The sequence below is a fragment of the Eretmochelys imbricata genome, chromosome 1 (genome assembly GCF_965152235.1).
Source record: "Eretmochelys imbricata isolate rEreImb1 chromosome 1, rEreImb1.hap1, whole genome shotgun sequence".
Taxonomy (NCBI): Eukaryota; Metazoa; Chordata; order Testudines; family Cheloniidae; genus Eretmochelys; species Eretmochelys imbricata.
In genome coordinates, this window is record NC_135572.1 from 269,616,857 (window position 1) to 269,631,308 (window position 14,452).

Here is a 14,452-nt window from a genome sequence, read left to right on the forward strand (position 1 = left end):
GGGCAGTTATTATTTGTACTACCTAGACCATCTAAGAGCACTAGTCACAGACCAGGACCCCCGTTGTGCTAGAGGCCACACAAAACACACAACAAAATGACTGCCTCTACCCCTGGGAGCTTACAATTTGAACATAAAGACAAGAGACAACAGATGGATATAGACAGGGAAGGGTTAAGAGCTATTTAAGCTAAAGGAAAATGTTGGCACAATGAATATAAACTGGACATGAACAAATTCAAGCTGCAAATTAGAAGATTCCTAACCATTAGAGGGTTGAAATGCTGGCACCATCTCCTAATAGGAGTTGTGGGGACAACAACTTAATTAGTTTTGAGAGAGATACGGACAAATTTATGAGTGCAATTGTATGACTACGTTGCTTGAGATTGTAGGAGCAGGCTCAATGCTGGTTTATGTCTTATGCTCCTAGAAGCTCATACATCAGGGTTTCAGCTGGTCACCAGCAGGGGTCAGGTTTTTTTTGTTGTTTTTCTTTTAACTCCTTCCTCTGAAGCATCAGGTGTATTCACAGCTGGAGACAGGATATTAGACAGAGAGGGCCAGGGCTCTCACGTGGCACTAAGTATTCTCTGTCAGGTGTTTGGCTGGCTGGTTCTTGCTCATATGTGGGGTAAGGAAGGAATGGTCTCCCAGGTCACATTGACCTCAGGTGGGTTTTGCCTTCCTCTGCAGCATGAATGCAGGTTATTTGTGAGAATTATCTAGATCCCTCTCATTTAATGATTTCCCTACCAGTGCAGGGACCCTCAGGCATTGGCACATCTCGGTCCCTCCTATTCTCTCTGTGTGGCATGAAATCTAGTCTCCTGAGGGATGCAATACTTTGGTCTAATTTTGGTTGTGCAGGTGCTGGTGGTGTTGATAGCCTGTGACATACAGGAGGTGAGACTACATCAGAGACAGATTAAGGCTCCAGAGTTGCAAGTGGCTTTTTAAACGTGTCTCCTTCAGCTCTTTGCAGCACATTATTTTAAAACACTATGTGATTTAATTATTAACCAATCTAAGTTATTAGCCAGTCAGGAGGCTTTTACTATGTTAGTAACCAATTGTAGTTGATAAAATACTAATACTTGGTCAGTCACTTTGCTGTGAGAATATCTATATCGAGAGAGAGAGAATGAAACAATGAATTCATACTACCATGGTTCTTTTGAGTTATGCAAATGGCAAATTTGGCTCCTGAACCTCTGAGGCCGGAGTATCACTTGACTAGATGATCTAGTGGCGCCTTCTGCCCTTAAACTCTGACTCTGCGTGGAAACAATGAGACAATATTGGTCAGCATGATACACAGCAGTATTAGCATACCAGCAGCCCAACCGTTGTCATGCTTTTTGTAGGCATCACAGCAAGAGAGAGTTTAGAGGAGGGTTTTGAGGAGGATAATGAGGTAACTTTGCAGATGTTTACAGGGAACAACTCCTAAGCATGAGGGGCAGCATAGAAGAAAGCACAAAGATGCTGGTTTGAAAAAAAAAAACCAAAAACCAAAACAAAATAAAACAACCTTAACAAATGAGCACTGGAGACTTGAATCATAGGCCAATCTGATGTAGGAGTCTACATTTTTATTGTGAATGAGGGATGAACAGTAGCAGAGGAACACATTGTGAAGAGGAGGCCTTGAAAGTGAGCAGTTTATTGTTTGACGTGAAAGAGAAGAGGGAGCCAGTGAACGGATACAAAGTGATGGGCTAGAAAAAGAATCTTTGCAGCAGCATTCTGAATGCCTATCTATGGGGCAATAATGCATTTGCCAAGGCCAGAGAAAATGATGTTTCACTAGTCAAGATGCGAGATAAGGAGAGCCTAGATGAGAGATGTAGTTGTGAATAGGAAAGGTCGTATCTTTGAGATGTTATGCAGAAGAAATGAGCAAGATTTAGACAGCCTGAGTGTGAGGACCTACGGAGAGATCTGAGTTGAAGATCACATTGCAGTTACAGAACTGAGGGCCATGTGGACAATAACAGAGAAAGGAAGTAGCAAGGAATTAGGAGCTCTGTTTTAGCCACATTGAGCTTGAACTGATGGCTAGACATCCATGAAGAGATGCCAGACAGAATAAGATTCTAGCCTGGACAGAAGACTGACGTAGCCCTAAGTCATCAACATAGTGATGGTAGTAGTTGTAAAAAGAAAAGGAGTACTTGTGGAACCTTAGAGACTAACAAATTTATTTGAGCATAAGCTTTCATGAGCTACAGCTCACTTCATCGGATGCATTGTTTGTTAGTCTCTAAGGTGCCACAAGTACCCCTTTTCTTTTTGCGGATACAGACTAACACGGCTGCTACTCTGAAACCTGTCAAGAAGTAGTTGTGTTTGTGGATTATATTACCCAGAGATAACATGTAGAGAGAGAGAGAGAGAGAAAAGAGATGGTGACTGTGATGCTACACTCCATATTTTTCATAGAAATATTGTTATGATATGAATATGGCATAACTAAGATATGTTTTATGCAAGATGGGCTATGTAAGATATCATTGGAAAGGTTACAATCTACTGAATGTGTTTATCCAATTTGTATACCTATATCATTTCTGCATCTGAAGTTAGGAATATTGACTATGTAACAATTACAACTAGGTGTGTATTTGGGGGAATGCCCACCGGACAGTAGGCAATCAGCCTGGATTGGGCCATTAAGAAGGACAATAGAACTTTGAAGACACTAATCTCCAACCTTCCTGAGAAGCTTCCTGGGATGTTGCTTTGACACTGCAGGGTTATCTGTTCATGTCACCTAGTACGGATTACCACCTTGGTCACTGCTGGTATTTTTCCACTGGAAACAAAGGGTTCCCACCTTATGTAAATCCTACTTAAGTCTGGGAAGGAAGGCAATCAAGGCTCTCCTCCATTGCCTGCCCAGGAAGCAAGGGCATGGCTACACTGGAAACTTCAAAGCGCTATCGCTGGAACGCTCCCGCGGCAGCGCTTTGAAGTGAGAGTGTGGTCACGCGCGAGCACTCGGAGAGAGCTCTCCCAGCGCTCCTGGTAATCCACCTCCACAAGCGGATTAGCGCCGAGCGCTGGGAGCATGGCTACACTAGCGCTTTGAAGTGCTCAGACTTGCTGAGCTCAGAGGGGTGATTTTTCACACCCCTGAGCCAGCAAATTAGAGCGCTATAAAATGTAAGTGTAGACAAGCCCGAAAACTTCTAAAACACCTGAAGGGAAAGGCAGGGTTGAGTCCAGGCTGAGACAAGGGTCCAGTCTTTAAAGAGAAGTAACTGGTGCTCTAAGCTACAGAAACTCTGCAACTTACCTAAAACAACATTTAAGGTGAGAAATTACATTTTGTAACCTGTTTCTTGAGGGTATTAAGCTTAGTTTGCATTTTATTTTATTTGCTCAGTCATCTGCTTTGTTCTGTTTGCTATCCCTTATAATCACTTAAAATTTACCTTCTGTAGTTAATAAACTTATTTCTTGTTCATTTCAAAACCCAGTTTGTGCAATATATATTTGAGGGGGGGTAAAAAGCTGTGCATATCTCTCTCCACACTGAGGAAGAGTGTGAATTTTTATGAGCTTGCACTGTGCAGATCTTTCTATACAGCACAATACAATATTATTTTCCGTTTACTCCCCAAAGAAAGTGTGCACGTGATTGCGGGGTGAATCCCTGAGCTGATTCCTCCCACACAGAGCTGATAGTGTCCCTGTGTCCATTTGCAGCTGGGTGTGTCCCTACCTGTGTGTGTGCGCTGTAGAAGGCTGGAGGGCCTGGCACAGCTAGGATAGGTTGAGGAAACCCAGGCTGGTGGAACGGGTGGAATCAGTGAGACCCCAGCACATCAGGTGGCATCTCGGACTGGGGAGGAAGTGGGGGAGTCCAACCCATCACAGGGACCAAGGACAGGCCCTGTGGAGCCCCCACAAAGTTGTAAAGGGGATGAAAAGGATCCTCTGAAGGTCACACTGAAGGAGCAATTAGAGAGGTAGGAGGAGAACCAGGAGAGAACAGAATCACAGAAGCCAAGGGAGGACAAGATTTTAAGAAAAAGAGCATGGTAGATGTTATCAAAGTCATCTGACAGGTAAAGGAGACTGACAGAGTACTAGTTCTGAGCTTTGGCTAGAAAGAGATTATAAACTTTCGCAAGAGCAGTTTCAGTGGAGTGCAAGGAGCAGAAGCCCAGTGGGAGGGGTTTTGGACATAACTGGAGAAGAGGAACTCCAGATAACAACTGTAGGAGAGCACGTTGGTGAGCTTAGAAATGATGGAGAGGTAACTAGAGATGCAAGTGGGATCAAGAGTACATTTTGTAAGATGGGAGAGACTAAAGCATGCTTGTATTGTGAAGGAGAAGACCCAGAGATCAGATGTTAAAAGGGAAGAGTAAGGGAGAGGGATGAAAGTCAGTGAGAGGAAGATCAGGAGATGGGACAGGAAAAGATCACTGAAGCAAGTGGAGGGGTTAAAAAGGAGAAGAACAGATGAGAAACTTCTGGGTCTGTGACAAAGGAGAGAGAGTTGTAGGTATGGAAGGCAGAAGAGCTGTGAGGGGGAAGTCACACTGTATTTTGTAATACACACACACACACACACACACACACACAAAAGAAATCAGTGAGATCCTATGCAGAGAGATACGGGAAGGCGGGAGAAGGGGAGGGCTTGAAGAGCAAGACAAAGGTGGCTGGGACTGCAGGTGTGGGATTGAATTAAGGTGAAGAAGTAGAGTTGTTTAGCTAAGATGATGGCAGAACTAAAGCAGAAAATGAACCTGTAGTGGAGGAAGACAGCCTAGTCATGGGATTTCTCAGACTTCCATCATAGTGTGTGAACAGGTGCAGAATGAGTGGATGCTGGGAGTCAGACAGGACTGGAAGATGGCAGGGTGGAGCTTTCAATGGGAGAGAAAGCAAAAAAGAGTTAAGAACAGAGGAGAATGAAGCTTAGAGAATCCACCTTTTGTGGTCAGAGGAGACTGCATAGTTTGAATGGTCTCCACCTCAGTATAAGGGAAACCAACCTCCTCAAGGACAGACTCGCTGGAAGAGTCAGGCAGGCGTTAAATTAATAAAATGGGAGGGTAAAAAGAGGAAAGATTTGAGCACTCATTTAGCAAAGAATCCAGATGCTGAGAACCAAATTAATTAAGGATCCAAAGGACATGAAGATAGACAATTAAATAATTGCTTATACACCAATACTAGGAGCCTGGGTAACAAACAAGATGAATTAGAATTGCTCAGTTCTGAGCATAAATTCAATATAGCTGGTATTACTGAAAGCTGGTGGGATGAGTCACACAATTGGAATGTTGAAAATCAATTGTTATAACCTATTTAGGAATGACTGAGTGGGCAAAAGGGGATGGGAAATTGCACTTTATATCAAAATGGACATTACCTGTTTCCGAGTCACTGATAACTCAAAAGAAAATGACCTCGAATGCCTATGGTTCAGCATCCTAACAGATAAAGCACAAACTGCGGGTTTAATGTTGGTGTCTGCCACAGCTACATACCACCAAATCACGCTAGGGAACAGAATGACCAGCACTTTACGCACCTACCGATAAATACGTAGGGAAAAAAAGCTGCAGGATCATGAGGGATTTCAATTTGAGTGACATGCTGGATATCTCATGCTGTCAGTACTAAGACATCCTTGGAACTCGAAATATTCTAGATGACAATTTCCTAACTCAAAAAGTGTTGCAACCAACGTGGGGGAATTCTATATTAGACCTCCTCAAGAGGAGCTGATCGCAAAACTAAAAATTAATGGCAGTTTAGGTACTTGACATTTATATTGCGCAAGCAGAATGAAGTCCAAACCAGTAATATACATACATACATACATACACACACACACACACGTACGTGTGCGCACAATATACATGCACACTTGGGTATTTTAAAAGGGTTGATTTCACAAAGCTGAAAACAATTATGAGCTAAAGCAGCTGGGAGGAAGAACCAACTCAGAAAAATGTGAATAACTGAGAATTTACTAGATGCCCAACAAGCCACAATGGAAGAAGCCCATGCTGATTAAAACTCTGCCCTGGTTTAGAGGGGAAGGGAAGGCAGCTATTAAAAAAAAAAAAAAAACACGACAAATGGCAGAAAGGGAAGTTGATAGTAATGAATATAAATCACAAATTAGGAATTATAAACAATTGTGAAGGGAAGCAAAGGACCACAAAGAGAAACCTATAGTGAGCAGAGTTAAGGACAATAAGGAGGAGTTTTTACGAATATTAGGAACAAAAAGAATCCTGACAATGGCATTGGTCCATTGCTAGATGGAAACAGTAGAATTATTAATAATAATGCAGAAAAGGCAGAAGTGTTCAATAAGTATTTCTGTTCTGTATTTGGAAAAAAACAGACAGAGTCTCAAAATTAGATGAGAATACTCTTTCAATTCTACCAGTATCTCAGATGGATGTGAAATAGCAGCTACTAAAAAGGTAGACATTTTTAAAGTCAGCAGGTCCATAACTTGCATCCAAAAGTTTTAAAAGAACTGACTGAGGAGCTCCTGGACTGTTAACGTTGATTTTCAATAAATCTTAGAGTACCAGGAAATTCCAGAAGAATGGAAGAAAGCTAATGTTGTGCCAATATTATAAAGGGTAAATGGGATGACCCAGGTAATTATAGGACTGTCTGTCTAACATCTATTCCAGGCAAAATAATGAAGTGGATAATATGGTACTCTATTAATAAAGAATTAAAGGAGAGTAATATAATTAATGCCACTCAACAAGGGTTTATGGAAAATAGATCCTGCCGAACTAACTTGATACCCTTTTTAGATGAGATTACAAGTTTGGTTGATAAAGGTAATAGTATTGATGTAATATACTTAGACTTCTGTAAGGCATTTAACTTGGTACCACATAACATTTTGATTAAAAATTAGAATGATATAAAATTAACATGACACACACTAAATGGATTAAAAACTGGCTGATACGTCTCTAAATGTAATTGAGGAATCATCATCGAGCAGATGTGTTTCTAATGAAGTCCTGCAGGGATTGGTTCTTGGCCCTACGCTATTTAACATTTGTATCAATGATTTGGAAGAAAACAAAATCATCAATGATAGTTTGCAGATGATGCAAAATTGGCGAGGGGGGTGTTAAATGATGAAGGGGACAGGTCACTGATTCACAGTGATCTTGATTGCTTGGTAAACTGGGTGCAAGCAAAAACAATGCGTGTTTTAATATAGCTAAACGTAAATGTATACATCTAGGAGCAAAGAATGCAGGCCATACTTACAGGATGGAGGAATACTGAGGGAAGCAGTGACTCTGAAAAAGAATTGGGGGTCGGGGTGGATAATCAGATGAACATGAGCTCCAAGTACAATGCTGTGGCTAAAAGGGTTACTGTAATCCTTAGATGCATAAAAAGAGGAATCATGATTAGGAGTAGAAAGGTTATTTCACCTCTGTATTTGGCAGTGGTACAACCACTTCTGGAATACTGTGTCCAGTTCTGGTGTTCACAATTCAAGAAGGATGTTGATAAATTGAAGAGGGTTCAGAGAAGAACCACAAGAATGATTAAAGGATTAGAAAACACACCCTGTAAAGACAGACATGAGGAGTTCAATCTGTTTAGCGTAAGAAAGAAAAGGTTATGGGGTGACTTGATTATAGTCCTTAAGTACCTACCTGGGGAACAGTTATTTAATAACATGCTCTTCGATGTAGCAGAGAAAGCTATTACACAATCCAGTGGCTGGAAGTTGAAGACAGACAAATTCAGACTGGCAATAAGGCATACGTTTTTAATGGTGAGAGTAATTAACCACTGGAACAATTTATTCAGGTTCTTGGTGGATTCTCCATTACTTGCAGATTTTAAATCAAGATTGGATGTTTTTCTAAAAAGATATACTTTCGGAATTATTTCAGGGAAGATCTACGGCCTGTGTTACACAGGAAATCAGGCAAGATGATCCCAGTGGCTCCTTCTGGCCTGGGAATCTATATAGATATCCCCAAGACCTCACATCCTGACAACTATCTTTCTGGCCAATAAGGACTAGACAGTACTCTATTCGAAGCTCATCAATACACACAATACACCTTGATCCAGGCTTGCAGCACCACTAGCTAGTCTAGATGGCCTCCATACTACAAAGGCCACCTACAGTTTTGTGGTTATAGGATATGTATCAGTATTTAATAGAAACTGGATAAAGAACAAGGCTGACATCTTCATGGATATACAAATCCCTTAAACAACTAATTATCATTAAAATTCATAGGTACTGAGCATCCAAATCCTCCAGGTGGCTTTAAAAATCTCAGCTCAAACTAAATTTCACTAGGTGACTTAAGGTAGGATTTTTACCCTCCATCAAAAGGGAACTACTGAAGATTTATATAGAGAGGAAATATGGATGCTTGAGGTATAGCAGAAAGAAAAAAGCATATTACAGGGGAGAGAAAAATTATATGATTGCAAAAGGAAAAATGTTTCATCCATCAATACATAATAAATTTTGGCACTCACCATCTCTCTTGCTATTTCCACAGCTTCCTGCAGCCCATAGAGCCTGCCACAGACCAGGTAGATTCCATTGGCCCAGAGAATACAACCCTCGTGGACCCAAAATTCATTGCTGTCAAGAGGTAGTTCAGGAATTTGTAACTCCAGCTCAGGGCCACCTTCTGAAGTGGGCACAGGGGCTTTTAAGTCCAAGGGAGTCTTTTCACTGCCACTGCCACCCTCAGTGGTTGCTTTCTTACAAGCAGCTCCCCTTGAAAGTGACCGAGAGGCCCCACCACAGTCCTCAGAGCGATGCCGCCTCTTAAAGCGGGGGTGGGCAGCCAGGCTTCTCTGTTCTTTCTGTTGTTGCTGTTCTTCTTCCTCTTCTGTATCAGTCTTGGAGCCATTAGAAGCACTTTTGTGTCGTACCTTGACCTTGCTTTGCATTTCTGAGGCCCTCTTGGGAGGTGGGTTTTTGGGCAGCGTAGCTGCATAATCCTGGGGATAGAAAGGCCCAAAGAGGTCTCCCATGTTGCGGTAACTGGCCCACTTGCCACACAGGCAGCAAACCAGATGCCCCAAGACAGAAGACTCTGTTATCACCGGGCCCTGCAGCATGAAAGTTGAGGTGGGCAGAACTTTGCTCTCAGTGTTGCTAGGAGGGGGTGTCAGTGACCTTTGTCCCTTTCGGCCTCTCACCAGCTTGTTCTGCTCCTCTTCCTCTGCATTGATGATTGTGCACACAGCGCCTATCTCACACTTGTTTACCACATGAATGTATGGGAAAAAGGACTTGTTCTTGGTGTCAGCTTTATCAAGCGACTGGGTAGCATACTTCAGCTTGATCTCTGGTTCTTGAGGTTCCACAATTGGAGCGGCCCGTCTAGTTTTCCTCTTTCGTGGTTGTGCGGCAGGTTTCCTCCTCTCCCTCCTCTGTCTCTTAGGTTTTGGCTCTCCACCTCTTGTCCCTTCTGATGGCTGTGGTGGTAGTGGCACTGGTGGTGGAGGAGGTGGTGGCTGCTGCTGCTGCTTCTTCTGCTTGTTTACGCTACCAATAGGCCTCCCCTTTTTCTTTCCAGAGGGGAAGTATCCCTTTGGAGGGAAGCCATCTGGCTTAGGTGAAATATTTGTCACATCTCCATCTTTTTCTTCAGACTTTGGGTTTGGTTCAGAAGTCAACACACTGGAAGGAGAAACTGTTTTTGCATCAGGAAACATCAGAGTTCCAGCTCCACTTAAGGATCCATCTGATCGTCCTTGACTAACAGACTTCTGTGAAGGTGGTGTGGCCACATTGGCCCCAGATACCTCTTTACTGACACTAGCAACTTCAGGTGTCTCCTTCTTGACTTTGTCATCCCCACTGCTGTGCCACTCTTCTGAAGATCTTGGCAGAGATGTTTCACTAGTCAATTCCTGGCTCACTTGCCCCACTGGATCTGACACAGTCTCCCCTTTTCTCTTTTCTGTCTCTGGTCCATGACTTACCAAACTCCCACCTTCAGGTGGTCCACATTTGAGGGACAGGATGTCATCAAGGGTGACTGCATCTGCACCAGTTTCAGCACTGTTGGAGGAAACACTTCTCCTGATGTTGGGGGATGTAATCTTTTGAACAATAGCTTCCAGTTTCAATCCCCGCCCCTTCCGTGGTGGCAATATTTTGGTCTTAGCTGGGCTTGTGAGGGAAACAGCAGGGCAATTCCTGTTGTCAGGACTTTGGAGATCCTTGGAGGAGTCTCCCTTTGGGAGTGGCTTGCCAGCATCTTGGCTTAGAGATGAGTGTGCATAGGAGTTAAATGCTTTGTCAGCTCCTTCCTTTGAGGGGGAAAGCAGTCGCCCTTTATCTTCTGTGCCACTGTTCTTCATATCCTGTGACTGTCTTTTGCTGGGAATAGGAGAAATGAAAGAACGGACCCTCCTCCTCATAATTAAGGGGTTTTGAGGAGACTGGTCTTCTTGGCTAGGGAGCCTCAGCATCGCATTACTAGGTTTGGGCAAATCTGCAGATTCCTCCCGCCTATGCCCATCACTATCTTGAGAGCAAAACCTTTTCTGATTGGTCGCTCCTAGAGGCCCACTGTTCTTGGCAGGAGAGATCTGCCGGGAGAGATCCCAACCAGATTCCTGTTGCTGCATCTTCTGGCCACCATGTTTTAATTCGGTGCATTTATTTTGCGTACCATCACTCCCCATGAGACAGCGCCCAGCTTCTTGGCTTCCAGTATCATGGTAAGAGCTAGCCTGGATGTACATCATTGCTTCCTTGTCATTTTTCAAGGGACTCCTTACTCTCTCAAGGAACTGCTGTTGTCTTGGACTCTTCCTTGCCCCTTCCTGCCTGTGCTGAGCTGCAGCAATCACACCCTGTGCAGAACTGCTCCAATCTTTGTATTCTTCTTGCTGCTGGTGATATATCTGCCTTTTGTAATGATACTGGGAATTCAAACTTTGGTTAGGGTCACCAAAAGCATGAGACCTAGTGTTTGTGTGATATGCTGAAGCCAAAGATGAGCCTTCAGAGTTCTGGGGAAAGGGAGAATGCAAAGAACCCCTGCTGACCCTCTCAGACAGTGTCATGTGTGGATTCATGTGGTGGAGGTCTGTTCCTGGGCCTCTGCTCCTGCCTGGTGACATCTTCAGTTTGTCAGCCAGATCCTGATATTGAGAAGGTGATTTACCCCTCATGCCCTCTCTGCTGCTTCCCATTCTTCCAGGTGCTCGTCTTAGCTGTGTTGATCTGTTGTCCTGCTGGGAGACATAGTCTGGAGTAGAATCAGGGGCTGCAGCTCCAGGGCTGGCATTGCCTCGGAAAGACTCATGCTTGACATTGGCAGGATGACAATGGTCTCCTGATTTTTTATTGTTGAGATTGGCTGAGGTCTTGGCCTGTTCAAAATCTTCCTCTTTTATTTGCCCACTATGAGACTTCAGCTTTGTTTCCATGGACACCAGGCCACCAGGGAGGATGACTGACTGGCCTAAACCAGGAGTGAGACGTTCACTCCTTCCACTTCTGGCCTCAGCACCTATGTGGCTCATTGGGTGAGGCCCAGGATCTCTGACAAGCTGCCTTAATGGAGATATGTCACAGATCACTGATCTTCTTTCTGAGAGTGTTCCCCCTTCATGGGCTGAAGACTGTGACTCTATCTCAAACTTTCTAGGGATAGGATAGTCAGCCAGATTGATCTGTTTTATCTCAGGAGCTGTGCCACTTGATTTCCTATCCCAGGGGCCCCAGTGAGGACTTTCCAGGAGAGACCCTATGCTTTTATTTAGGAGGCTCCTATTGGTTAATTCATTGGTTTGACTAATTAGAATGTTGGGCCTCATGGCTCCTTCCAGGCTTCCAGCCATGCCTGGATGTTCTTGTGCATTCCTAGCATATCTTCTGTCTGGATGGTGGTGATAACCCTGCAAGACCTCCTGCAGAAGACTGGGAAACTTCTCATTCCTGCCTTTTCGCTCACTGTGCCCTGGAAAATCCCCTTTTTCTTGACCTGAAGGATACTGAGGAAAGCCACCAATATTTCTCTGCATGCCAGCCCCAAGGTTGTCTTTATAGCTGTACCTCAAACTGCCAGGTGATTTGGAAGGTTCTGTTCTGCCAGGAAAACTTGAGCCAATGATTGCATGGCCAGGTTGGCTGTTTCCCTCTCCATTGTGGTTAGTATTGTTATCCCCACTCTTACTCCCTTTGCTCCCTCCTTGAGGCTCTGACTGTGGTAACACCTGCCCAGTTTCTTTCATTCCACTGGCACCAGGAGGCGCTTGGGTAGCTGGGGGAGCATCGTCTTGTGAAGGTTTATCCTGCCCGCCTGATTTTTCTACTCGGCCTGTCATGGCCTCCCGAGAGACTATCACCCCAACTGTCTTTTCGTTCACCTTTGGGGTGGCCTCCACTGCTATCAGGACTTCCTTTTCACCTGGGGAACCCACATCTTCCCTAACTGTAGGACTGGTACTGAGTTTGGCTGGCTCGTTCTGAGAGCCTTGTGCTGGTGACGGGTTGGATCTCTCTAAGTTACCCCGATTGTAGGTAGTGTCAGAGCTAGTGCTCTGGCCACTCAGCTGTCTCACCCTCTCTCCATGGTCCTCTGAACTGCTAGAGCAGCCACCATCGAGGGATTCTGCCAGGGGAGACTTAAGCTGCTCCTCTGCCTGGGAAGAACCTTCTGAGTTGGTGCAACTGTCAGCTTTTTTAGACGATGATGACCTTTTGGAACTTTTTTTCTGAGGTGCCAAGGCATCTGAAAGTAACATGTGCTGGACTGTGTTAGGAAGGTTGGCCACTTGAGAGCTTAAAGCACTTAGGCTGCTCAACCCTGGATCTGTAAGTCTCTTCTCCTGAAGTCCTTCCAGCCCAAATCCCTTGAATCCTCCACCATGAGCATTGGGGCTTGGCATCATGGATGGTGTTGGGCTAAGCTGAGGCATCATCTGTAAAATTCGATTTCTAGAGCCTATTGACATATTGCCTTGCCCACACTGGAGGTTTTCCCCACTCGGCATGAGAGGAGATGGAGTAGAGCTGCAGCTTGGAGACTGGACCACCGAGGCAGCTGGAGATGGGTTGGATATAGGACTGAAGTTCTGATGGAACTGCATGGGTGACCTCACAGGGACTTCAGCTTGGCTGTACTGTCCCACTTGACCTTGAAGAGAAAGCTTGGTGGCAGCATTTGAGTACTGCATTACATGCTGTGAGGGGTGCTGTTGCTGCTGCCCCTGCTGCCCACCCTGGGGCAACTTAGACTGCTCAAAACTTTTTATTGGCTGAGTCTGAAAGCTGTAATTAGATTGAGTCCCATATCCCTGTGAATTAGAACCTACAGCATGGCTTTCATACTGTGAACCAGAATTCACACTGTAACTGCCATCATAGTTCTGCCCAGACTGCCCAAAACGCTGTGGGGAGGGGAAAGAGGAAGAGGAAGAAGCAGGAGGTTGATAGTGTTGGCTGAATTGACCCACTCGTAACTGGTACCCAGAAGCAGAGGAAGGCAGGGCAGATGGACGCTGCATTGGCTGCAAGTGGGAGGCGCTAGACGCAGGCTGACTGGATGCCTGTGGTAAAGGCTGATGGGATTGATAGAGCTGCTGTCTCAGCTGCTGCACCTGCTGCTGCTGGCTGGAAGCCTGCTGCTGATACTGGGCACTCCCTGGAGAGAAAGGACCAGTAAAATCCTGCTGATAGTGAGATACACCCCCAAGGGCTGAATGCTGTGTTTGAAACTGGCCCACATGTCCCTCGCTCCCATACTGGCTCCCAAAGTTGCTTCCTTGGGGTGGCCCGTAGCTCTGCACTGGTCCAGACGGCCTGCGCTGAGGCTGCCCACCTGCTGCCACTGCATCCTTGTTGGAGGCCATGTAGTAAAACTCTCCTGCTTCTTTTCTGAAACCTTGGTAGCTCTGGTGCCCAGAGCTCTCACCAGCCATTGCTGCAGATGCTCCTGTTGCTCCCCGGCGCCCACTGCCAGCACTTCCTCCAAAGCTCTGGAACATCTGGGCCTGCTGGCGGGAGCTAAATTCTTCTAGGCGGGATGCCCCGTGCACTTCCTGTGGGTAGCTCTGCTGGTTTCCGTGGTAACTGCTTTGCTCCCGAAAGGACTGCATGCTGTTCAGCACCAGAATGACCCCTCGAAAGCCCTCCTGGGAAAAAAAAGGAAAAAAGTTAGAAAATTCACGTCTCCCAGTCATATCATCAGTAAAATTAAACTATAGTATTTAGCAGTAATTCAAATTTTACACCTCTCCTACCATGCAGCTCTATCAATGCTTACCACCTTAGCCACCCTGGTAACGGAGGAAATAGGATTCCCATTGTGCTCAGAAGTCAAAGGTGTTCATCATTCCCTATCCAGTTATAGCAGCATTCCAATGTTAATGCATTTTATAAAGGCTCCTCCCAATGGTCAGCAATTGGGTTATGTCCCCCAGAAGG

At 44.9% G+C, this 14,452-nt stretch overlaps 1 protein-coding gene across 2 annotated transcripts in view; it reads right to left on the bottom strand.

Annotated features, from left to right (window-relative positions):
* The window catches only part of TCF20 (transcription factor 20), a 103,657-nt gene that overhangs the window by 60,924 nt on the left and 28,281 nt on the right, over positions 1 to 14,452 (bottom strand). For both annotated transcript variants that reach the window (XM_077831064.1, XM_077831071.1), the window contains exon 2: positions 8,530 to 14,160. In XM_077831064.1, coding sequence (XP_077687190.1) covers positions 8,530 to 14,124 — 5,595 coding nt within the window. In that variant the 5' untranslated portion in view covers positions 14,125 to 14,160. The remainder of the gene's footprint in view (positions 1 to 8,529; positions 14,161 to 14,452) is intronic.